Source organism: Seriola dumerili, unplaced genomic scaffold, assembly GCF_002260705.1.
Source record: "Seriola dumerili isolate Sdu_G_001 unplaced genomic scaffold, Sdu_1.0 BDQW01000161.1, whole genome shotgun sequence".
NCBI classification, from domain to species: domain Eukaryota; kingdom Metazoa; phylum Chordata; class Actinopteri; order Carangiformes; family Carangidae; genus Seriola; species Seriola dumerili.
The window spans coordinates 2,053,330-2,073,369 of record NW_019174416.1 but is presented as its reverse complement, the minus strand read 5'-3'; the positions used below and the strand labels follow the sequence as shown (position 1 = coordinate 2,073,369).

General features: G+C 41.1%; 3 protein-coding genes across 7 annotated transcripts; 1 reads left to right on the top strand and 2 right to left on the bottom strand.

Moving 5' to 3' along the window:
- Positions 1-222: 222 nt before the first annotated feature.
- Positions 223-2,764, bottom strand: LOC111226747 (proheparin-binding EGF-like growth factor). 2 transcript variants are annotated; one of them, XM_022752058.1, is made up of 6 exons: positions 2,511-2,764; positions 1,481-1,729; positions 1,161-1,359; positions 911-1,063; positions 700-786; positions 223-583 (listed from the first exon to the last, which is right to left on the bottom strand). In XM_022752058.1, exons 1-5 carry the CDS (start codon positions 2,551-2,553, stop codon positions 714-716), a joined length of 717 nt encoding a protein of 238 aa, XP_022607779.1. In that variant the 5' UTR covers positions 2,554-2,764; the 3' UTR covers positions 223-583; positions 700-713. The 2 variants fall into 2 exon arrangements, with proteins under 2 accessions (XP_022607779.1, XP_022607780.1); XM_022752059.1 differs by lacking the exon at positions 700-786.
- A 3,099-nt stretch (positions 2,765-5,863) lies between these two features.
- On the top strand, positions 5,864-11,442 carry rufy1 (RUN and FYVE domain containing 1). Its single transcript, XM_022752046.1, has 17 exons — positions 5,864-6,193; positions 6,496-6,675; positions 6,778-6,895; positions 6,997-7,098; positions 7,238-7,361; positions 7,469-7,530; positions 7,666-7,801; positions 7,883-7,984; positions 8,062-8,178; positions 8,506-8,673; positions 8,762-8,859; positions 9,064-9,183; positions 9,557-9,686; positions 10,031-10,125; positions 10,211-10,259; positions 10,361-10,438; positions 10,533-11,442. Exons 1-17 carry the CDS (start codon positions 6,043-6,045, stop codon positions 10,674-10,676), a joined length of 1,974 nt encoding a protein of 657 aa, XP_022607767.1. The 5' UTR covers positions 5,864-6,042; the 3' UTR covers positions 10,677-11,442.
- On the bottom strand, positions 11,438-17,721 carry hnrnph1 (heterogeneous nuclear ribonucleoprotein H1). 4 transcript variants are annotated; one of them, XM_022752055.1, is made up of 11 exons: positions 17,676-17,721; positions 16,068-16,164; positions 15,805-15,960; positions 15,559-15,702; positions 14,466-14,604; positions 13,526-13,704; positions 13,241-13,353; positions 12,989-13,124; positions 12,807-12,890; positions 12,489-12,581; positions 11,438-12,223 (listed from the first exon to the last, which is right to left on the bottom strand). In XM_022752055.1, exons 2-11 carry the CDS (start codon positions 16,147-16,149, stop codon positions 12,126-12,128), a joined length of 1,224 nt encoding a protein of 407 aa, XP_022607776.1. In that variant the 5' UTR covers positions 16,150-16,164; positions 17,676-17,721; the 3' UTR covers positions 11,438-12,125. The 4 variants fall into 4 exon arrangements, with proteins under 4 accessions (XP_022607776.1, XP_022607774.1, XP_022607775.1 ...); XM_022752053.1 differs by lacking the exon at positions 17,676-17,721 and adding an exon at positions 17,355-17,429; XM_022752054.1 differs by lacking the exon at positions 17,676-17,721 and adding an exon at positions 17,266-17,352.
- Positions 17,722-20,040: the final 2,319 nt, after the last annotated feature.

Sequence of the window (20,040 nt, the reverse complement as noted above, 5' to 3'; positions counted from 1 at the left end):
ATTGTTTGTTTTCTTTTTCATAAATAAATATCGTCCAATAAGAAATATAAAAACAAATGTAACATCATTATTTTAAAAACTGCTGAAGGTGGTTAAAAATCTCTATAAATACAGTTAGCTTAAATAAATAAATTAGAATTATAAATATACCGTTTACTGTACACAAAAAAAAAAAAAAATGGACTTGTGCAGGAAAAAAAACCCAGGTTGAGCTCTTTTTTTTTTTAAAAAAAAAAAAAAAAACTTTTCTTGTTCAGTTCAGTCTGAGACGACTTTTCTTTTCACACAGTCAAGAAGCAGCACAGAGTCTAGACTTGTCCCTTCTTCTTCTCGTTCCTTCGTGTTCATCACCTCATGCTCGTCATGTCTCCACTCCATCACCTGGGCCATTTAGTATTCCAGTATCAGACGGCCCCTTTACTTCTGAGGTCCGCAGGAGTACGTTCATCTGAACGTCCAGCAGAGGATCACGCAGACAACACCCTCTGTTCCTTTCTTCATGTACGTTCCTTTTTCCTGTAGGACCTCCTTTCCTGGTTCACTTCTCTTTTTCTATTTTGAGGTAGAATTTCTGCATCTTTGCCTAACATAAAAAAGAAACAGAGACAATGAGTAAAAAACCCCATTTCATTCAAGCAATAAGAAGAAATAAAAATGCTTGTGAGTGTTTGTTTGTAGCCCTGTCTCCTCTCTACTCACCCCTCTTTGTCTCTTCAGTGGTTGGACGCTAACCCTAGTTTGACCTTCTCTTCATTCTCTACATCATACGCTCCCCGCTTGTGAAACCTGTAATAAACAAAAGAAAAGGAGCTTGTTGAGACTGTGTCTACCTTATTATTAACCAAGTCTCTAGAAAAGCCCTTTATCTGTATGTGTATTGCGAGGGTGTGTTTGTGTGTGTCTTACTCACCTGAGCATTAATAAAAGGCCTATGATGGTGAGGCAGACGGACGACAGCACCACCGCCACCACGGCCAGAGCTGTGGTCCGGTTGTAGCCCTCGGGGGACTGCACAGGCAGGGTGATGAACTCACACCTCTCACCAGAGTAGTTTGGGTGGCACCTGCACACAGCACAGAGAGGGAATCGGATGAGAGGTTAATAATTCAAGGGATAGTTAGATTCTTGAATAGAGGGAGTGGTGCAGGGCTAATACTTACACACAGGAAGGGGCGCGGATGTCCCTCAGGTACTGGCAGGTGCCGTGAATGCAGAAATTCTTATACTTCTTCAGGCATGGATTCCTCTTCTTTCCCTTGCCCTTTGCCCTCTTTCTTCCCTTTCCTCTCCTCCTCTTTCCTTCAGTGCTTTCAGTCTCCAGGATGGCAGAAGGGTCTTTGGGTTTACTTGACATAGCAACTAAAACCAAAAACAGAGCACAAAAGACTTACATTTCCATTTTCTTTGTTAAGGAAGTGTGTAAAAACTGAACTACAACAGTGGTTCGAAATTTGAGGAAATAACACAAGTGATGCCTCACCTCGTGGCTGTTCCATTTCATAGTCTCCAGACATGCCATCTTCATACTCGTCCTCATAGTAGTATTCATCATCGTACTCCTCTTCCTCGCCTTCCTGACCATACTCCACTGTTGTGGCGTCCACGCTTCTGCTCTCATCATCTGCCCTCCTGTCTTTGGTTGTGTCCAAAAAGTTGATAACGGCCGTGTGCCGCTGCCTGTCGCTCTCATACCTGTCAACTGCAGCACCACTGGCCGGCCTGGACACCACTGGAAGCAAGAGAGAATGAAATTGTTTAAAATGTTATAATTTGCATGTATGTTTGGTTTGATGCAATCTTTAGCAGAGTAGACCACGAGAACACCTCAGAGACTCTTCCTCTAGGGGATACTCAGTGAACACAGGTTAGTGTGCCAAGGTGGGCGGACCTCAACGGGCAAGTTGAAACATGTTGTGCACAAGAAAGCTCCAGGCAGATTTTTGGCTTTTTTGTGTAATCCCACTGATCTCTGTAAAGGACTGCTCAGGCGTCACAGATTGCACACCGTGGTCTTTAGGGTATGGTATGGTTAGTAGGCATTTACTGGATTCCTCAGGAGCACTTCAGTAAAGTGGAAACTTGCCAGCAGGTCCTCCCTCAGTGGGACAGTTTAGATTAGTAGAAATGGTAGTGGGGGGGGGCAAATAAAAGTTGGCATATACCCTCTCTGTCTCATACACACACACAAAATGCATGGACAGACAGTTAGCTAATGTCAGGCAAGAATATGAGTTAAAAATAAATGTATCCAGTTACATAAAGCATGCTCTAAAATAGAGAGATGACCCCGTTAGCTCCTGAATAGCCTGGCATCATGAAAACCGTTGCCTTAAAGGTTATGAAGTTTACAAGACATGTTATAGCTCCATCGCTCATGCTTGAGGGGTTTACAATAACAGCCGAGAGGAGACAGAGTCACACAGGTATTCACTGAAAGCAAATATCACACATAATAATCCGACTCAACAAAGAAACACACGTTTTCTTACATGAGCGCACATGAAACTTACCCAAGGCGTGAACCAGCAGGAGCACAACACTGAAAATCCTCATGATGTCAAAACTTCCAGTGACTTTTACTTTTTTTTTTTGTTTAAATCAATTGAAAAAAATATGATCTAAAAGTCGTATTCCTTCCACTTGTTCCGGTTCTAAATATTCCTTCTTTTTTTTCGCTTCTTTTTTTCGATGTGTTTGTATGAATGAATTCCGCCTGTTTGCGACCTCAGAGAGCGGGTGCGTCTCTGATGTTCGAGCCTGAGAGGAGCGGAGGAAAAGAGCGTCCGGACAGAGGCACCGCGGTATTTATGGCCCCTTCACTTCACCACGCCTACAGCCTGCTCAGTGCTGAATTGCTGCGTGGTAAGATGTGAGAGGGGATACCTACTTGTAGCCTACATATATAAAGTTGTAAAGATATTGGTACATTACAGACACTCATTACGACATTAATTGTTGGATTTTCCATTATCACTGATTGGAGCTTAAGTCAGGGGCAATTTGAAATGAATCAAAACACTGATGGTTATGACAGTGGTAGCCTAGGTGTCACTGAGATACTGATAATGTAGGATGATTGATTTTTCCGGTTATCAAATATGCTGTTGTTTATATAGTCGTTTGTATTGACTTATCATATTGTACAGCCTAGTACAATCAATGTGGAAGTTGTTGGTTGTTGATCTGTTATCCTATGTCATCCTATTGTTTAAGCTTTGACCCAAACACTGGTTCTCATTATTTGCTTCCATATCATATTAGTGGTCCTATTTAATTTATGAGGATTTAAGAGAGTTTTAAAAGCATTTAATTGTCAGTAACATACTGACTTTCTATAGACAGACAGACAGACATATAGACATATAGACATATAGATAGATAGATAGATGGATGGATAGAACACTTAATTGATCCCAATGGAAAATTGTTATGTGTGTTACAGCTCCCAAGTCACAAAAAACAGATAACATAGTTAAGAATCAAAATACAATAAGATAACGAATAATATACAACAAAAAATAGAATAAATAAATTTGTTCCCAGAATTTTGAAATGTGTGCATTTTTCCCTTTATTTGATTTCTACTATTAACAAATAATTGTTTTTTTTTTTTGTTGTTGCTTTTTTGTTTGTTTTTTTTTTACATTCAGCCATGCTGGCAGACTAGCAGACTCTGGCTAGCAGGTAACAGACTCCATAGATAGTGTATATGGCTCTATGGAGTCTGTATTGTTTAAACCGGATCTATACATCTATACACGCACATAGAGCATGCCAGTGCAATGGTTCTGGTAGCCCTCACACAATTTAAAGTAACCATTTAAAACTGAAAAATGGTTGGCTAACTCAACTCAGAAAAATAAGTCTAAACTGGATTGATGAATGTTTTTAAGCCTATATGATGAAAGCACCTTGTGAGTGGTTTGACAGGTGAAAATCATGCAAAGCTTGTCTGCGCCACCATGTGGTGAAAGTGGGAACTACAATCACAGGTGGATTCCTATAGTCACCAGGCTCATGGCAGACAATGAGAAACTGCCAAAGTCAGATTTTGAAAGACTGAATTTAAATTATTAAAATGATACCAAATTTAACAATGACCATATTATTTATATCAAACAATCAGACTATTTGAACAAATCCAACTAATAAAGCGTTATTGAAAGAGCCTACTATCATTACCCTAATTGAATAGCACATGTACTTTAACTTGACTCTGGCCTGTTCAGACCTGGTAATAACATACGTCTCAAGTTATCCGATCACAAGCGGACAGCTCAAAGTTCAGGTTTGAACACACACAAGACGCATTTGAGATACAATCACTTGGACCACATTCAGAGGTGGTCTGGGCCACATGTGGCAATATGTGGCCACATTCTTTAGTAGGTCTGAACAGGGTCTGTGATATACTGATGTTCTTAATATGTGTAGTTAAATAATAAAATAATATAAATCCTAATTGAATCTTAAATCACATCACATAAAATAATGGTTCTGGTTTTTGGACATTATGGTTTAATGTCTGAACAGTCTGCTCTTCACACTGAGGCCTACAGGAGAAACTGAGCTGCTGTGACCTGCATAGAGAGGAGTGCAAAGTTATATCGACCCACACTTTGTGAATATGGTATTCATTTTTACAAGTGATTCAAGGATTCAGAGTCTGAACGTAGAGATACTTCAGTTTTCATCCCTCAGTGTAATGTAGCTGTTACAAAGACATTTACTGTATCAGTATGTGTTAATTATTGGCAGCACGTCTTTTTTAGTAGGAGGCATGAATGGCTCTCTTCCATTCAAGTGTCCCAGCACACTGTGACAGTAAGCCAGCATGCACAATACCTGAACCCTGAAATTGAAGAAGCAAAAAGACATTCAGTCTTCATTAATTGTATTATTTACACCTGTAGATTTCTACTGTCAAAATGTCATCTGTGAAAAAAACCTTTATTACTGGATTTAGAGTGGCTGAGGGAGAACAATAAAGATAGTGTAGTATTGGCTCTGATAGTGTGTCAACAGGGTTGGATTCACCCACTTGTGGGCCTTGGGATATAAACTGAGCAGTGGGCACAAGTAAGGTAAAGATGCAGGATTTGCATGCTCTTTCCATTTCAGTTTATATCAATCAGTTTATCAGTCAAACGTATTGCTCACAGTGAACCTGGGGCCCGAGGTGGCCCTGAGGGTCTGGGGCGTTGAGCAGCTCCTGGCTTTGCATAATAATTCAGTCTTCACCATCAAGTACCATTTCCAGAAAATAGTCATGTAGAAAAGACATCCCATTAGACATCTGCATTGTAAGGGTTTGAAAAAAGTGTGTTGTTAAGAAATAGAAGAAAGGGCAACATCCACATTATCTGTCTGAGGTGAGGACATATAGGGTTAAATTAAAAAAATGGACTATACACAGGTATCATAGAGATTGAGCATGTGCAACCAGATGAAAAGAAACCGAGGAGACTAAAAGAAACAAAACATAAAACTAGAACATGCAGACTTCTGCCAAGACCAATGTGAAACAATATACACCAGACTTCAGAGAAAAAAATTCAAATCCATTGTAAATGATTCGCATCTGCCTCAAATTCTAATGGGTTCTTCCATGGCCCATACCCCATCCCTCCACCAATTTCGGTCCAAATCGATTGTGTTTATTTATGCTGACAAATAAACAGGCACGGACATAAACCATTGACTATATATAGGTGACGACATAACCTCACTGGCGGAGGAGCTCGGTAGGTGGCGGTAAGGCACTTATAAACTAAGTTACTAAAAGCCAAAGAAGAAGAATAAAGTTCTCATTGCTCTGGTCTGGTCACGTGAACACACGGGGCGAGGGGAGGGGGGACAAAAATGGCCGACGAGGTGGGGGAAGTAAACACAGCTGTTGGAGATAGTGAAGCAAAACAACAGCTAGATGAGTACGAAGTGTCAGGAGCCGAGACGGACGGCGAGTCCGGCGACAGCGACGGGCAGGGCCGGACAGAGAAGCGGGTCCCGGCAGCGGCAGAGAACAGCTGGTCGGCTCCCATCATGTCTCTGGCTCGGAAGGCCACTGAGACGATTAGCAGCGGGGTGAGCTACGCCGCTGCCCCGAGAAAGACCACACAGGGATCGGTTGCGAGCTCCCCAACGGAGAAGGAGCCCGAAAATGATCTCAGTAGCTCTTCTAAAAAGCTTCCAGGTATGCTGTCACTGTCATTAAGCGTTGACACTCAAACTAACACTTTCCTTTTAATCAAAGTAAAGTTAAAACACTGCAGACAGGGTCCATCCCTGTGACTTCCTCTTCGACTTAGGTTAGCTGTCAGCTGTCAGGACACATGACTTCATGGGCAAAGCCTTGATTTTATGGGATGCTGACCGTGCAGAAAGTCACGCTGTTCTTGTGTTTACCACCATATATGGTTTTAATTCTGCACTCTGTGAACATGCTTCTTTTTGACTGATCCCAATTTGAGTGCTTTTTCCTTACATGCTTTACAGTTGTGCTCCCCAAAGACCCCATGGCAATAGAAAGGTCCAACCTCCTCAGTATGATGAAGCTGAGCATCAAAGTATTAATTCAGTCCTCCTTGAGTCTGGGCAGGACGCTGGACTCGGAGTACCCTCCTCTGCAGCAGTTCTTTGTTGTCCTGGAGCATTGCCTCAAACATGGCCTGAAAGGTGAGACAGTCCATGAGGCTGACCTTGTTAATGTAATTCATTTTTATTGAAAGTGGTGTCACAATAAGAGCATACAGAAATTAAGTTTTCATTTTTTTTCAGCCAAGAAATCCTTCATTGGTCAGAACAAATCTATATGGGGACCTCTGGAACTGGTTGAGAAGTTGTGTCCAGAGTCCATTAACATTGCCACAAGTGCCAGAGACCTGCCGAGCATCAAGTATGCTACCGCTCACCATTTTCCAGTAAACTTACAATGTGAGGTATGCCTAACACCTTCCTGATTATTGACTGTTTTATTTTTCTTTTATTCTTTGTCAGGACCGGTTTGGGTAGAGCGAGGGCTTGGCTGCATTTGGCGCTCATGCAGAAGAAAGTAGCCGACTATATGAAAGCTTTGCTGGACCGCAAGGACCTCCTGAGGTTAGTTTGACTGATCAGTAATGTGGGTTCAGCACCAGGCATTTTATACTGCAACATGTTTACATGTCAGGCAACTGCTTATTTACCACATTTAACAGTTTATTCTGTCTCCTTCCACATTTTCTTTTCAATCTCCTAGTGAGTTTTATGACTCTGGAGCATTGATGATGGAGGAGGAGGGGGCAGTGATGGGGGGACTGTTGGTGGGCCTCAACGTAATTGATGCAAACCTCTGTATTAAAGGGGAGGATCTTGATTCTCAGGTGAGTACTGGCAGGATTTGCTACATATTCCAGCAGTCACACACCTCAGCCTTCGATAACAAAAGTTGATCAGGATACACAGTGATCAGTTTGTCTTTCTTGTTTAGGTAGGAGTCATTGACTTCTCCCTTTACCTGAAAGATCCTGTGAACAGCGAGACTCCAAAAGAGTGAGTGTCTCACCTACACTGCTTTTCTTTATGTTTGGAACTTATTTTAGTTTTAGCCCCTGGCATGATTGTCATTCAATTCCAAACTAACCTCATGCTCACTCAGCCCCTCAACTGATTTATTCTTATTCTTAGTGATGCCAAGATGACAGCCATATTAGATCAGAAGCACTACATTGAGGAGTTAAACCGTCACCTCAGTGGCACCGTCACTGACCTTCAGGCCAAGATGGACTCTCTAGAGAAGACCAACAGCAAACTTGTGGAGGAGGTCAGAAGAACCGTGCGTGAACCCTTGTGTGATTGTTGTAAATACACCTCACTGACGAATGCGTGTTTTTCTTTTCCTCAGCTGACGGCAGCGACAGACAGAATCAACTCTCTGCGGGAAGAACAGGAACAGCTAAGAAAAGAGAATGAGTCAATCTTGCAGTCCAACCAGAAAAAGGAAGAGGTCAGAAAAGTAACTGCAACTAAACCACTCCACAGCCGCAAAATACACAAACTGCAGGGTGTGTGTTGTTTTTTCAGGCAGCCCTTCAGGACAGCCAGGTGGAGTTGGAGACGTACAAACAGACTCGACAGGGCCTGGATGAGATGTACAATGTGGTGTGGAAGCAGTACAAGGAGGAAAAGCACATTCGCCAGGTCAGCTATCAACAAGCTAGAGGACTGGAGTATAACAAGCATGTGGCAGCAAAAGGTGACTCAGCTGGTCTGTGTTGTTTCTTGGGAGGATGTGGTAAAGGCTGAAGGTCTTTGTTGGGTGTGAGGCATTGTCTGGGCTGAAGTACAAATTAGTCTTCATGCTCTATTGTCAGTGCATAATTAGACAGAAGGCAGCCAGTGTGAGTTCTGGGTGAATGTTGATCAGTCACTCAGCTTCTTGTTACCCAGAGGCTTCATCATGTCTAGTGTCTGATGTACTGACTCGGCTCTAGAACTGAATTTGACTCCTGTCTTCTGTGATGTTAGGAGCTGGAACGTGAGTTGGAGCTGCAGATGGGGTTAAAGCAGGAGATGGAGGTGGCCATGAAGTTGCTGGAGAAGGACACGCATGAGAAACAGGACACACTGGCAGCCCTGCGGCTCCAGCTCGACCAAGTCAAGACTCTTAACCTGCAAATGTTCCACAAAGCTCAGGTAGACATACTTGAGTACACCTTTTTCTTTCTCTTGCACGCCCACGCAGACAGAATGCTATATTTATACAGCTTATGTGGCTCTTAAGGACTCAGAACGAGAGGCAGAAAAGAAGCAGGCGGAGGCTTTGCAGCTTGAGCAGAAGATGGATGAAATGGAGAAAGCTATGATGGAACTAGAGCAGAGGTATGTGTGATGCATGCATGAGTTTCTGCATGTTTAAAAATTATAAAACTATATTTTCTGTATTTTTGTGTGTTTATAACAATGTAAAACTGGGTGAAAAGTCCTGTCTTGAATGTATGTTATGTATAGACAACCCAATAAAGATACAAAAAAAGATATTTTCTTAAGTTGATATTCTTCTGTTTGGTCTTTTGTGTGTCACAGACTACAGAACTCGGAGCGGGAGCGCAAACAGAGCGACCAGTCAGACAAAGACATGAGGGTGGAGCTGGAAGGGAAAGTGGATGCTTTGCAGAAACAACTGACTGATCTGGATACACTAAGGTTAAGAACACAGTGAAATGACTATAAATATGTACTGTACATGGAATAAAAGGCAAAATTAAAAGAACACAGAAAAGCCAGTCCATGAAAGTAAGGCTCAAGAAAAGGTTTTAAACATTGTACTATTTTTGGCCAGCGTGAGATAATGTCAGACTGAGAAGCAAGCAGTTCTTCTTGGAAGTATCTGAGCTCACACTGGGGTTGATCTAAAGATCGGTTAGTCTAAAATAAATGTGTTTTTCACATCAAGCACGTTCAAATCATTGTGCCCCCATCTCTGATTTTTATAAACCGTGCTTATTTTGTTAAAGCCTTTCAATTTGTAGTCCTCCAGGCCTACAGACGTATGAACTATGTGCTTTTCTGTGCACAGACTGGGTTTGGAGAATGAGCTGCGCACTGAGAGGGAACACAGACAAAGTCTGCAAAAAGCTCTCCAGAGGGAACAGGACAACAGCATTGAGCTACGCACACAGCTACAGCAACTCCAGGGCCTGCACACGGTCAGCGTGACACACACACACACACACACAGACACACAGACACACAGACACACACAACACCAACACAAACAACACACACACACACACACACACACACACACACACACACACACACACACACACACACACACACACACACACACACACACACACACACAGCAGAGTTAGTCAGTTAACTCTGGAAGTGTATTCTCTTGAAATGATGAAAAACATGTTGCACTGTAGTAACCAGCAGGTTCAAGTTCAAATTCAGCTAAATTATATCCCTAAATTATTCCCAAATATTAATACAAAATAGCTGCTTAAAAAAAGATGAGATTGTTTCCTGTGAATTGGTGGTGCAGGAGCTGCAGGATTTGAAGGAGGAGAAGCAGCAGCTGCAGCAGACGTGCGAGCAGCAGGAACAGGCTCTACAGGAGATGGGACAGCATCTAAGCCAGTCAGTACTTTTGATTTTTTCATTTGGTTTGTTATTTGTCAATAGCATTTCATATCATGAGGTTTTTCTTATGTTGCATTTAAAGGTCTAAACTCAAGATGGAGGACTTCAAGGAGGTTAACAAAGCCCTGAAGGTAAGACATTAAGGAGTTCAGAATGGTTTACGTCTATTATTAATGCTGTAAAAATGGAAAACATGAGAAACCTCATCTTGTATGTCCATTGCTCCTATTAGGGCCACGCTTGGCTGAAAGACGATGAAGCTACTCAATGCAAGCAATGCCAGAAGGAGTTCTCCATCTCACGCAGAAAGGTAGGCTTCTTTTTCATCCTGTGTCGTTTAGACATATTCTGTAATACTGATCACCACAGTCATTTAAATGAGTGCTGTATTTCTGTGTTCGCAGCACCACTGCAGAAACTGTGGCGACATCTACTGCAATAGCTGCTCCAGCAATGAGCTGGCCTTACCTTCCTACCCTCGGCCTGTGCGGGTGTGCGACATGTGCCACTCGCTCCTGCTGCAGAGAAGCTCCTCCACAGCCTCCTGACAAAACACCTACAAGCTTTATGCATCTACAAGAGCTTTCTACTAAACACACTGCACATGCTCATCCACTATGATTTTTTAACTACGTATGTTTAAAAATTGTCATCAAATCTTAGGGAAATGTGATTTGGTGTCCCATTTCCACTGTTACCTGAAATTCAGGAACATTAGTCTGTATCTGTATTAAATGAGGGGCCACCTTTTAACACTGATGGGATGAGCTAATGTAATTTATGCAGACTATATGTTAAAGAGACTTGATTCTGCTCAGAGGATGATATAGTTTTTGGATATTTATGTGATTCATGTTTCTTTGGGCTGGAATAACATCAGTTTGACAATTTGGTACTCACTTGATAAACTGACCATTTTAATGTGTGTAGTCTTTCAAACAGTGGATTTGGCTTATGTTGAGTTCTCATCAAGGTTACCGTTGGTTTTCAGCTTTTGTTGGGAATCATTTGTGTAGCCAGTTTAGAGAACATGTGTACTTCACTTTGATATTGTTCAACTTGTCATGCAGCGTCTAACAATTTTTACAGCTATAGCCCCAATGCTGGATACATGCAAAATTGTGTAAATGACTTTAGAATGTTAACAAAAATTTAACTTTTAGAATGTACTATCACAACAGGGTTTTGTGGATTGTGCCGACCGCTACAAAGCCATTTTCTTAATTAATTTGGGAATGGCGACCAAAAGTTTTCTATCTAGGTATTTGATAAACAAATAAAGCCTCCTGTTTTGCAACACTTGTTTCAATTCGATATTCCAGACTAGTTTATTCACTTTGTGCACAGGAAATACAAATAGCATTTGAAGCAGTAGAAACCTTCATGTAAGCAGATTTGAAATTCACTTGCCGTTGATATAGCCCACATCCAGAAAAACTGCTCTATCAACAGTCGCACCTTAAGAAAACAAAACATGCTCTGACCATGTGAAGTCTCGAATTCAGATTAACATTTTAACTGGAAATAAAAAAAAAGGCTGAACACATGTAGAAGATGAAACAAGGTCTAAACATCAGAAGATACCAGACACTTTCTGATTTTTTTGTTCATGCACTCAGACATTGAAAATTATGTTAAAGCCACCAGCAAAAGAAGAGTTAATCTTGAGGAACAGCCAGGTGTTTGGAGAATAACACAAAAATGGCACACTTCCTGTATCAAAAACTTAAAGCACATTTTCTGTGATGTGTGAAATCTGTGAGGAATGGGGAAGACAAACAAACAGAGCTTCTGACACACTTCTTGTGATACCAAGTGATCTCATTTCTTTCTGAAGATCATCCACTTAAAAAAAAAATACAAACCCTACCACTCAGTATTTTCAAAACAACCTCACCTGACCCTAACCTATGTTTAATAGGTGAGACTTACGTTTCCAGTCCTTCCAGCAAAATGCTGAATTTAAAAAAACATCAAATTAAGGGGGAAAAAAAAATCTACATTCCCCATCCCCCACCCAGTCCATTCATAGAGCCTCTGCTTCCTCCTCCGCCGCCGCCGCCGTAGTAACTGCTTCCCATTCCGCCCTGGTTACCTAACAAGAGAGAGAGAATACACACTATAGGACCGGGGAGTTCATCCAGGAGTCATACACAGAAAAACAACCATGCTGCATTTCTGCCCTTCAAGATAAAAACCTGTATAAGTTTTGTTGAAAAACTACAAAATGATCCTGGTGTGGAGCACAGCTGTGTTGCATATTAATACTTCTGTGCATCAATCAAGAGTCTAGGGAGGAGGGAAGGTTGAAGTTTAGGGTAGATGTTGAAGAAACCTATTACAACAGAGCTGACACTCACTATAGTCACTGTAGCCGCCCATGTTTCCTTGGCTGCTGTATCCACCAGAGTACCCTGAGCTCAACTGGCCACCGCTGTAAGACGACTGGTTCCCTGTAGAGAGGACAAATCACATCAGGTGTAAGGGGACATTAAGGTAGCATCAAATTTACTTATGATCTTATATTCTGTTGTGTGCTGCTGCTCTTTTTTTCCCCCCAGCCCTTGATTGTCTGAGCAAATGCCCACGCACCAACAACACAAGCATTTTGTGTTTGTTGCTGCAAGCATTTTCATCCGAACAACAGAGGCCACTTGTCCTCATTTACCAATACTCACCCATGCCACCCATCATCTGGCTGCCATAGGCTCCATTACTGCCACCTGCTGTTGAGTTCAAAAACAGCTCCACATAGCGGTGCTCTGAGGGACGGTAGCGAAATCGAGAGAGAGACCATGATCATCATTATGAACGTGTCTGTGCAGTGTGAAAGAGGTTAAGTCACTTATTTTAAACTCACGCATGTTTGCTTTGTCTTTGGACATGGCTGCCACGGCGTCCTCATGCGTTGCAAACTCTACATCTGCCTCCCCAGTTACCCTCCCATCTGGGCCGATCTCAATATGGACCCGCACTGGATTCAATGGTGAGAAGAACTAAGAAATACAAAGGACAGATTAACTCATGCCACAACATCATGTATACCTCTGCAATATGCACAAGTAAAATGGTATTCAGCAGTTCAGCTGTTTTGCTGCGATTCCTGTCTTACATTGTAGATGTCTGTCTCTGTGGCTCTGTATGGCAGGCCCCTCATGTGGACACAGTGGCCTGTTGTGCTCTGGAAGGAAGAGCCGCCATCTCCATACCGTCCATCCGATACTCCTGAATATACATAATGAAGATTAACACATGGTCTTATGGGGACTTTACATCCTAATCTTATTTCTGTTGTGCAGTGTTAGCATGAAGGGGCATAAGGCAAGTGATTATCTAAAACTGCACAGGTTAATATCACCAAATCTGATTTCAGTTCTTCCGTCTACGTCACACCCACCTCCTCCATAGCCTCCGCGACGCATTCTGTCATACGATCCCCCACGGCCCATCATGTTGTAGCCACGACCACCAGAGGGCCGGTCATAGGGGCCAGGTCTCTGCATGCCCATTGGCTTCCGCTGGGGTTCATAATGGGTCCGCACCTCAGCGCGGCTACTCTTGAAGATCTCAATGTACCTAAGAGCATAGAGATACCACAGTGAGGGCATAGGGAATGGATCAAGACTGCATTTGCTCAATACTGATGAAACTGGGCTATGCAGATGCTGTCATGGTGTAGTCCATAGGTAGTAATATCTTTTGAGTACTTAATGCTAGTTGTTAATGAAACAGATTCAAAGAGCAACGTATTAACTGAGTTGAAAAAAGGAAGCTGTCCAAATTCATTAGGGCCTTAATGACTTTTACACTTTTCTTATGGTTACCTGAGGTCATTTACAGATCTGATTCAGTGTGTTGTAATAGAGCGTCCTGTGTCCTTGCCATGACAGCCATTGTCCTGATTTTAGGAGGGACAGAGAGGGCTCCAGCCCTTCTGCAACCCATGCTAAGCATTACCTGTGACAGTGGGCTCCAGATCCTTGTGTACAGTGGCCCTCTGATTTTACCACCAGGGAGACTCCTTACCATTTATCAGCCTGGACTCGTGTTTAGTGCTGAGACATCATTTATTCTCAAAATTAAGCATGTGCTCCAATTCATGATGCGTCTCTTATTTTTGAAAGGTGCCCAAGCACTAATCTTCCCATTGAACATTGTGAATGTGTGGCATTGTTGGATCTAATATGACAATTGATGTAAGTGTTTGTGATAAATATAACAAATATATGTGAACAGGCCAAGATTTATGCTGTATCAGTTTTGTATTTGGTTCAGATGTTGAGGGTGCACACCATAAGAAAAGCAACTTATCCAGCCAACCAACCAACCATCCCCACCTGTGCCCTATTCTTTCCTTGTGTTTCTTTAGAGCCTTTTCAGCTATATCCTGTGAAGCAAACTGCACGAAGGCCTCCCCCGTACTCCTCCCCTGGATGTCCACCGGCAATGTTATCCCATTTGGCACGATTTCCAACCCTTCAACCCAAGGACAGATAACCCCAGCAGGGGACATATTAAATCACATGCCCAATCACAGAGATAACTTTCTCTAAAGAGAGAGATAGAAAACTTATGGAAAACTCTATACATCATCACACATACCAGTTCAATTTTAACCAGTGACTGGCCAGTTGAACGACTTACATTTACTGTGTTTGGGGGATAAAATAGAAATGAGAGGATAGAGGAAGAATATGGAAAAGGGCACTGTGTGGGACATCAGGCTAGTATTGGTGTGTTGATGAAGAGAGAACAAGATCCTGGTGAGTGACATGAGTTAAATTACTGCTCGCCCATTAGGTACCTAACATTTGGCATTTACTCTATATAAAGAAAAATGTATTAAAAAGACAAGAGTGTGAGAAAATGAGAAAAAGAAACAATGACACTGGGGTAAGAGACTTTCATATCAGTGATGAGTGGGACCCATTCCATCATTAGTAAATCATCATTAGGCATAAACAACTTAAAAATGTAACAAAGCTGTTTTAGAACATCACACCCAATTTAAGAAAAAAAAAAGTGATGAAACGTGGGCTCAAGATGGATATAATGGGCAAAGGTAGGAAAGGGTGTTTGCATAACAGATTCCTGCCCTTGAACAAAACAAGTATTCAAATAACTTCTCCATTTAAATTTTAACTGGCTTCCTTTTCCAGCGTCATTTCCTAACTGATCACCAATCCCAGAACATAAATCATTTTATTCCTCTATTCCGTAGAAATACACAGTAGGTAACAAATTGACTTCTCTGTAAATCAGATGCAAGAATTAGTCAGTGTCCATAAGAGAAAGGAAACAACAAAAGGAAGATGAAAAAAACAAAAAAAAAAAAACAAAAAACAAACAAACAAACAAAAAAAAAGTTTAAATTACCAACATTACTTCAAGGAGGTTTACAAGTAACCGCTAAACGAGACCTATTCTTACCTGAGAAAAACTGTACTATCTCCTCTTTGCTGCAGCCAAAGGGAAGGCCTCGGAGCCGGACGAGCCCATCTCCTGCTGTTTCTGGACAGTTTGGACCGGTGTGCTTCATGACCCAGTCCATCTCGACGTTGTTTGATTTAAAAACTACATCACAGGAAACAACACAATCAGTTATCACAGCTTAAAGCTGAGAAAATTATATATATTCTCACAAAGGTGTTTTTATCTGGAAGCAGTGGTACACACCCTCCACATATCTGTGACCCATAGTTTCTCTGTCTTTCTTCACTGCAATCTTCAGGTCCTCCTCCGTCTCCAACTCCACAAATGCCTCTCCGCTGGGACGCCCCTCTCTTGTGTAGGTGAAGTGGATGCCGCCTCCATTGTTGACAATTTTGCAATCTGCATTTGAAAGGTATTGTTATGAAATATTTTCTGATTGCTTCAGTTGCTTAAGTATTCCCTTAAAGACTTAAACTTATAAATATAGATATTGTTTTCACACCTACCTGAGAAAAACCTTTGTACTTCATCCACTGAACAGGACCAAGGGAGACCCCTGATGCGTACTACATATCCCTCATCGGCCATGACTGGTCACAATCCCTGAGGGAAAACACAACACCATCATCATTTAGTCTTTACATTTAAGAAATTAACACATACTACTATATAGATCATGCATTCAAATAAGAGATGATTAATATCATTAGGGATGGGCAAAACGGGTATAACCTCTTGTTATGGTATTTATTCCAATATTATTATTCCAAAACAAGTTTAGGCAGTTTATTTAGTCTTCAAACATTCATCTCTCTACCATTTCACAAGCACTCTCTGTGTGCCATTGAAGGCCTGTGCAGCTTTACATGGATAGTCACAAGTAAATTCTGATATACAGGATCATCATCCAAGTGTCTCCCATCCAAGTGCAAGTAAATCCCAAAAACACTAACATTCATCACTAATCACTAACCTACATTTGAGGAATTTACTGATGCTTTAGTTCTCTCCTGCACAGCTGCGGCTGAGCCCCAAGGGTGAATTTGGCTGATTGTATTCTAAAATACTGATTCATCCCTACAGTATAAGATAAACTTGTATTTTAGACGCCACTTTAATTGCTATTTGCTTTCTACAAGGTAGAAATAGGTCAGATGTCTTTGGTGTCTGTAGCATGGCTAAAACGTTAGGCGAATAGTTAGCAGCGCCACCATGAGGCCGTTTAATAGTGCCAACCGGTAAGTGCCTAATCAAAGATCTCGTTGTTGTGGCTAGTCTCTGCAACAAAGAAAGTTGTTGTCTGAAAACATGAATCGCAAGTAATTGTCCCAACTAACTTATTCCCAGTTCTTCCCAACAAAAGTCTAAGGCGACCACTTCACAAAAAGCGCGAACCGGGAGTCGTCCCAAGCTAGCGACACAACAATGTGGAGCGTAAACGATTCCTACTTTCATTCGACATTTCTGGTTCTGAGGCGTTTCGGTAAATTTTTAAGAGTTCGCATAAGAGACATTATGAATTAGTAACGAATTGCCTCGTTTATTTTAAACAGGGTGGGTGGCCTCCAGCGCGCTAACTACCGCACCCAGACACAAGAACAAAAGCGGCCCTCTCAGCCTGCGCCATGTTATTAGCTGTTAGCTCTTAAGCTAGCATTTACAAAGTAACGGCTACGTTAATATGATAGAATCGGATATACATACCGGTAGCTATATTATGCTATTAGTCTGAGTAGATTTTGCGTTGTGTTTTGGCTATACTGGCTAAACGACAGCTGCGATTCTCAATTTACCTGATTCGAGCGTAGATACAACACGCCGGAGTATGTATGACCAGACCTGCGTGATGCAGCTGAAACCTTGCGTCGAGTTGCCAGCACCCCCTAACCATCCCCCTTTCAGGAACAACATAATGACGCACTGAATAATACTCTCTGTCGTGAAGCTGTTACACAATCACGTTTTTCAACACGGCTAGACAGTTTGATTCAAATACATTTGTAACTACTATTTCTTGTTGTGTTTTTAATTGTATCGAAATCCAAACATTTCAAGTTTGCTAAATCTCCTGCAATATCTTACAATTGACAGAAAGTGTGGGTTTTTGAACACACCTGGCAATCCCGGTTGAATGGCCAAGCGCCTCCGGCAGGTCTGCGTCCCAGTCCCAGCCCAAAGATGATGACGTTGCTGCCCGAGGCCCAGGGCGGCCCGGCGGCATCTCCTGGCCTACAAACCTAAGTAACCGTGTTTACTGTGGTCAGTAACTTGTAAAGCTTTTCAGCTTCTCCTGAGGTAGAGTAGGCTACATGTACTTCATAGGACACGTTTCATGAGCAGACTAAACAAAGCTCATGTTTATCAAAGCAAACTAAAAACATCACGACAAACACTATTTGACATTAAAGCCCATTTAATAAGATACATCCACCATCCTGTCGTGATGGCGGTGTTTAACAGTCACCTAGTTGCTATAAACTTATTTAGGTATATCGTTAAAACCAGAGTGATCCACAAACCCCGGTTGCTGGTTTTGATGACTACTGTGGCTGAAAGATAAATGAACAAAAAACATTTTCCAACCAGCTAATCCAAGATGTTGTTTTTTTCGCAGCCCAAAAGTAAAAGAACGCAAGATACAGGCCACTTGTTGAAATCGGTGAACCCTCCGTATGGATTTGGGCAGAAAAAGTCCTTCAGCAACTTCACACATGCCCTTTAGCAAGACACTTCATATCACCCTGCTTCAATGAAGCTGTTAAGTAGCCAATAGCAGGACACTATAAATAATGACCAGGTCCAGGAATTAATTTGTGTATCTCTAAGAGGCAGAGAATAACAAATCACATGAACACAGGTAATGTAATTAAGTATACATTTGAAGTGCTGGTACTTTACATGATTTTTTATTTTGTGCTTCTTACATATACTCCTAAACACATACATTTTGTGGGAAACATAACACGTTTTACTCTGCCACCATTTTCTGATGGCTTCAAGATTCAAGATTCAATTTAAATCATCATGCAACACAAGATTGTATAACGAAATTACAGATAGCCCTTCTATGCTACTCACAAAAAACAAAAGTTATATAAATGAATGATCATAATAATAAGTAAATAATTACAATTACTTTTTATTCTAAGATACATTTTAGGTAATGCATGTGTACTTTCATATGAAAAAACTTTTAAGTGCAGGAGTTCTAATTGAATATTTTTATTCTTAGGTTATCCAAATTAATCTTCCAATACTGGTGCATGTGTGAATATGAATATGAAGCACACAGTGATGAAAAAAAGAACACGGATGGTCACACACATCATAATTACAAAGATAGCCAAACTGTGGATCAGTTTGCTATACATTTGAATGCAAAAAAAACAGGAGCCATCTTTTTTGTGTAGTTATCTTGTGTTTTAATTCTCACTGAATTAAGTTGGCAATTATCTTATTAAATACCCAATTTATGAAATACACCTGCATCAAGAAATACACCTCTTTTAACACAGATATTCTTTCCTTGCCTGATAAATAGATATAAGCAGTAATGATATGTGAAGAGTAAAGGCATTCTAGGAACTTTGTTGAATGAGGCAGTTTTTACTCAGGACCAATTTGTTATCTTGGTTCATGGTGGACAGGTGCCTGAAGTTAGTAGTGATTCAGCAAAGTTCAAACCTAAGATTCACTGGGCTCCAGTTAAAGTCCTGTTATAAAAAAAAATGTTTTTGTATCACAGGGCCACTTCAAGTAAGTGTGTATGCTTCATTGGTGTGAAAATTAAGTTTTGGATTTTTGTGGGTGAAGTCACTGGTGTGTGAAATCATGTGTGTTTTGTCTCACTACCTAAATTGCCTTAGCACACAAAATGGGTGAAGGATGTCATGGGATTTTGTGTTATCTATTTGCAATAAAAGTCTATGTATATATGAAAGCAGTTAATTTTAAATGAGAAGTATTATAATAATCTCGTGATCATCTTTTTATTGTTTTTCTCTCTCTTTTTCTGTTTTGTCTTATGTCACTGAGTCTATAAAACATTATCTTCCTTTATTTCTTCTAATTCTAATATAATTTATGCTCCCTGACACATTAAAACAATAATAACATATTAAAGCAATAAGTTGTAGCATATGTAATTTGTAAGGTTCAGTTATCATTGTCATTTAAAATCATATTAAATGAGTGATTAACATGCACAGCAGGTACCAATAGACTCTAACTCTAGTCCTTCTGACTGTGTGATCTCACAGTAAGAGTTTACATGAACTAGTAGAGCTAGCTACCAGTTAAGTTGGCCTACCATGTCATGTCTTGACGTTCGTTCTACAGCCTCGTGATATTGGTAAACCTAACATGACGTTGCGGTCTCATATTTGACAAGCATTAACGTTGGCCAATTGAAAACAGAGCTTTTACCCGCTACACCAATAGGATTATCAAAATTCCTCACATGGGCGGTCTTTCTGAGAA

Coding starts and splice junctions, on each gene's coding strand:
- LOC111226747 (XM_022752058.1), bottom strand. CDS start 2,553: ATGAGGATTTTCAGTGTTGTGCTCCTGCTGGTTCACGCCTTGG. Junction 1,360..1,480: donor TGAAATGGAACAGCCACGAG/GTGAGGCATCAC, acceptor TTTTGGTTTTAG/TTGCTATGTCAAGTAAACCC. Junction 787..910: donor GGCCTTTTATTAATGCTCAG/GTGAGTAAGACA, acceptor TGTTTATTACAG/GTTTCACAAGCGGGGAGCGT.
- hnrnph1 (XM_022752055.1), bottom strand. CDS start 16,149: ATGGCCGATGAGGGATATGTAGTACGCATCAGGGGTCTCCCTTGGTCC. Junction 13,125..13,240: donor CAGAGACAGACATCTACAAT/GTAAGACAGGAA, acceptor TGTATTTCTTAG/TTCTTCTCACCATTGAATCC. Junction 12,224..12,488: donor GGGCGGCTACAGTGACTATA/GTGAGTGTCAGC, acceptor CTCTCTTGTTAG/GTAACCAGGGCGGAATGGGA.
- rufy1 (XM_022752046.1), top strand. CDS start 6,043: ATGTCTCTGGCTCGGAAGGCCACTGAGACGATTAGCAGCGGGGTGAGC. Junction 6,676..6,777: donor CCTCAAACATGGCCTGAAAG/GTGAGACAGTCC, acceptor ATTTTTTTTCAG/CCAAGAAATCCTTCATTGGT. Junction 7,362..7,468: donor GGGAGGATCTTGATTCTCAG/GTGAGTACTGGC, acceptor TTTCTTGTTTAG/GTAGGAGTCATTGACTTCTC.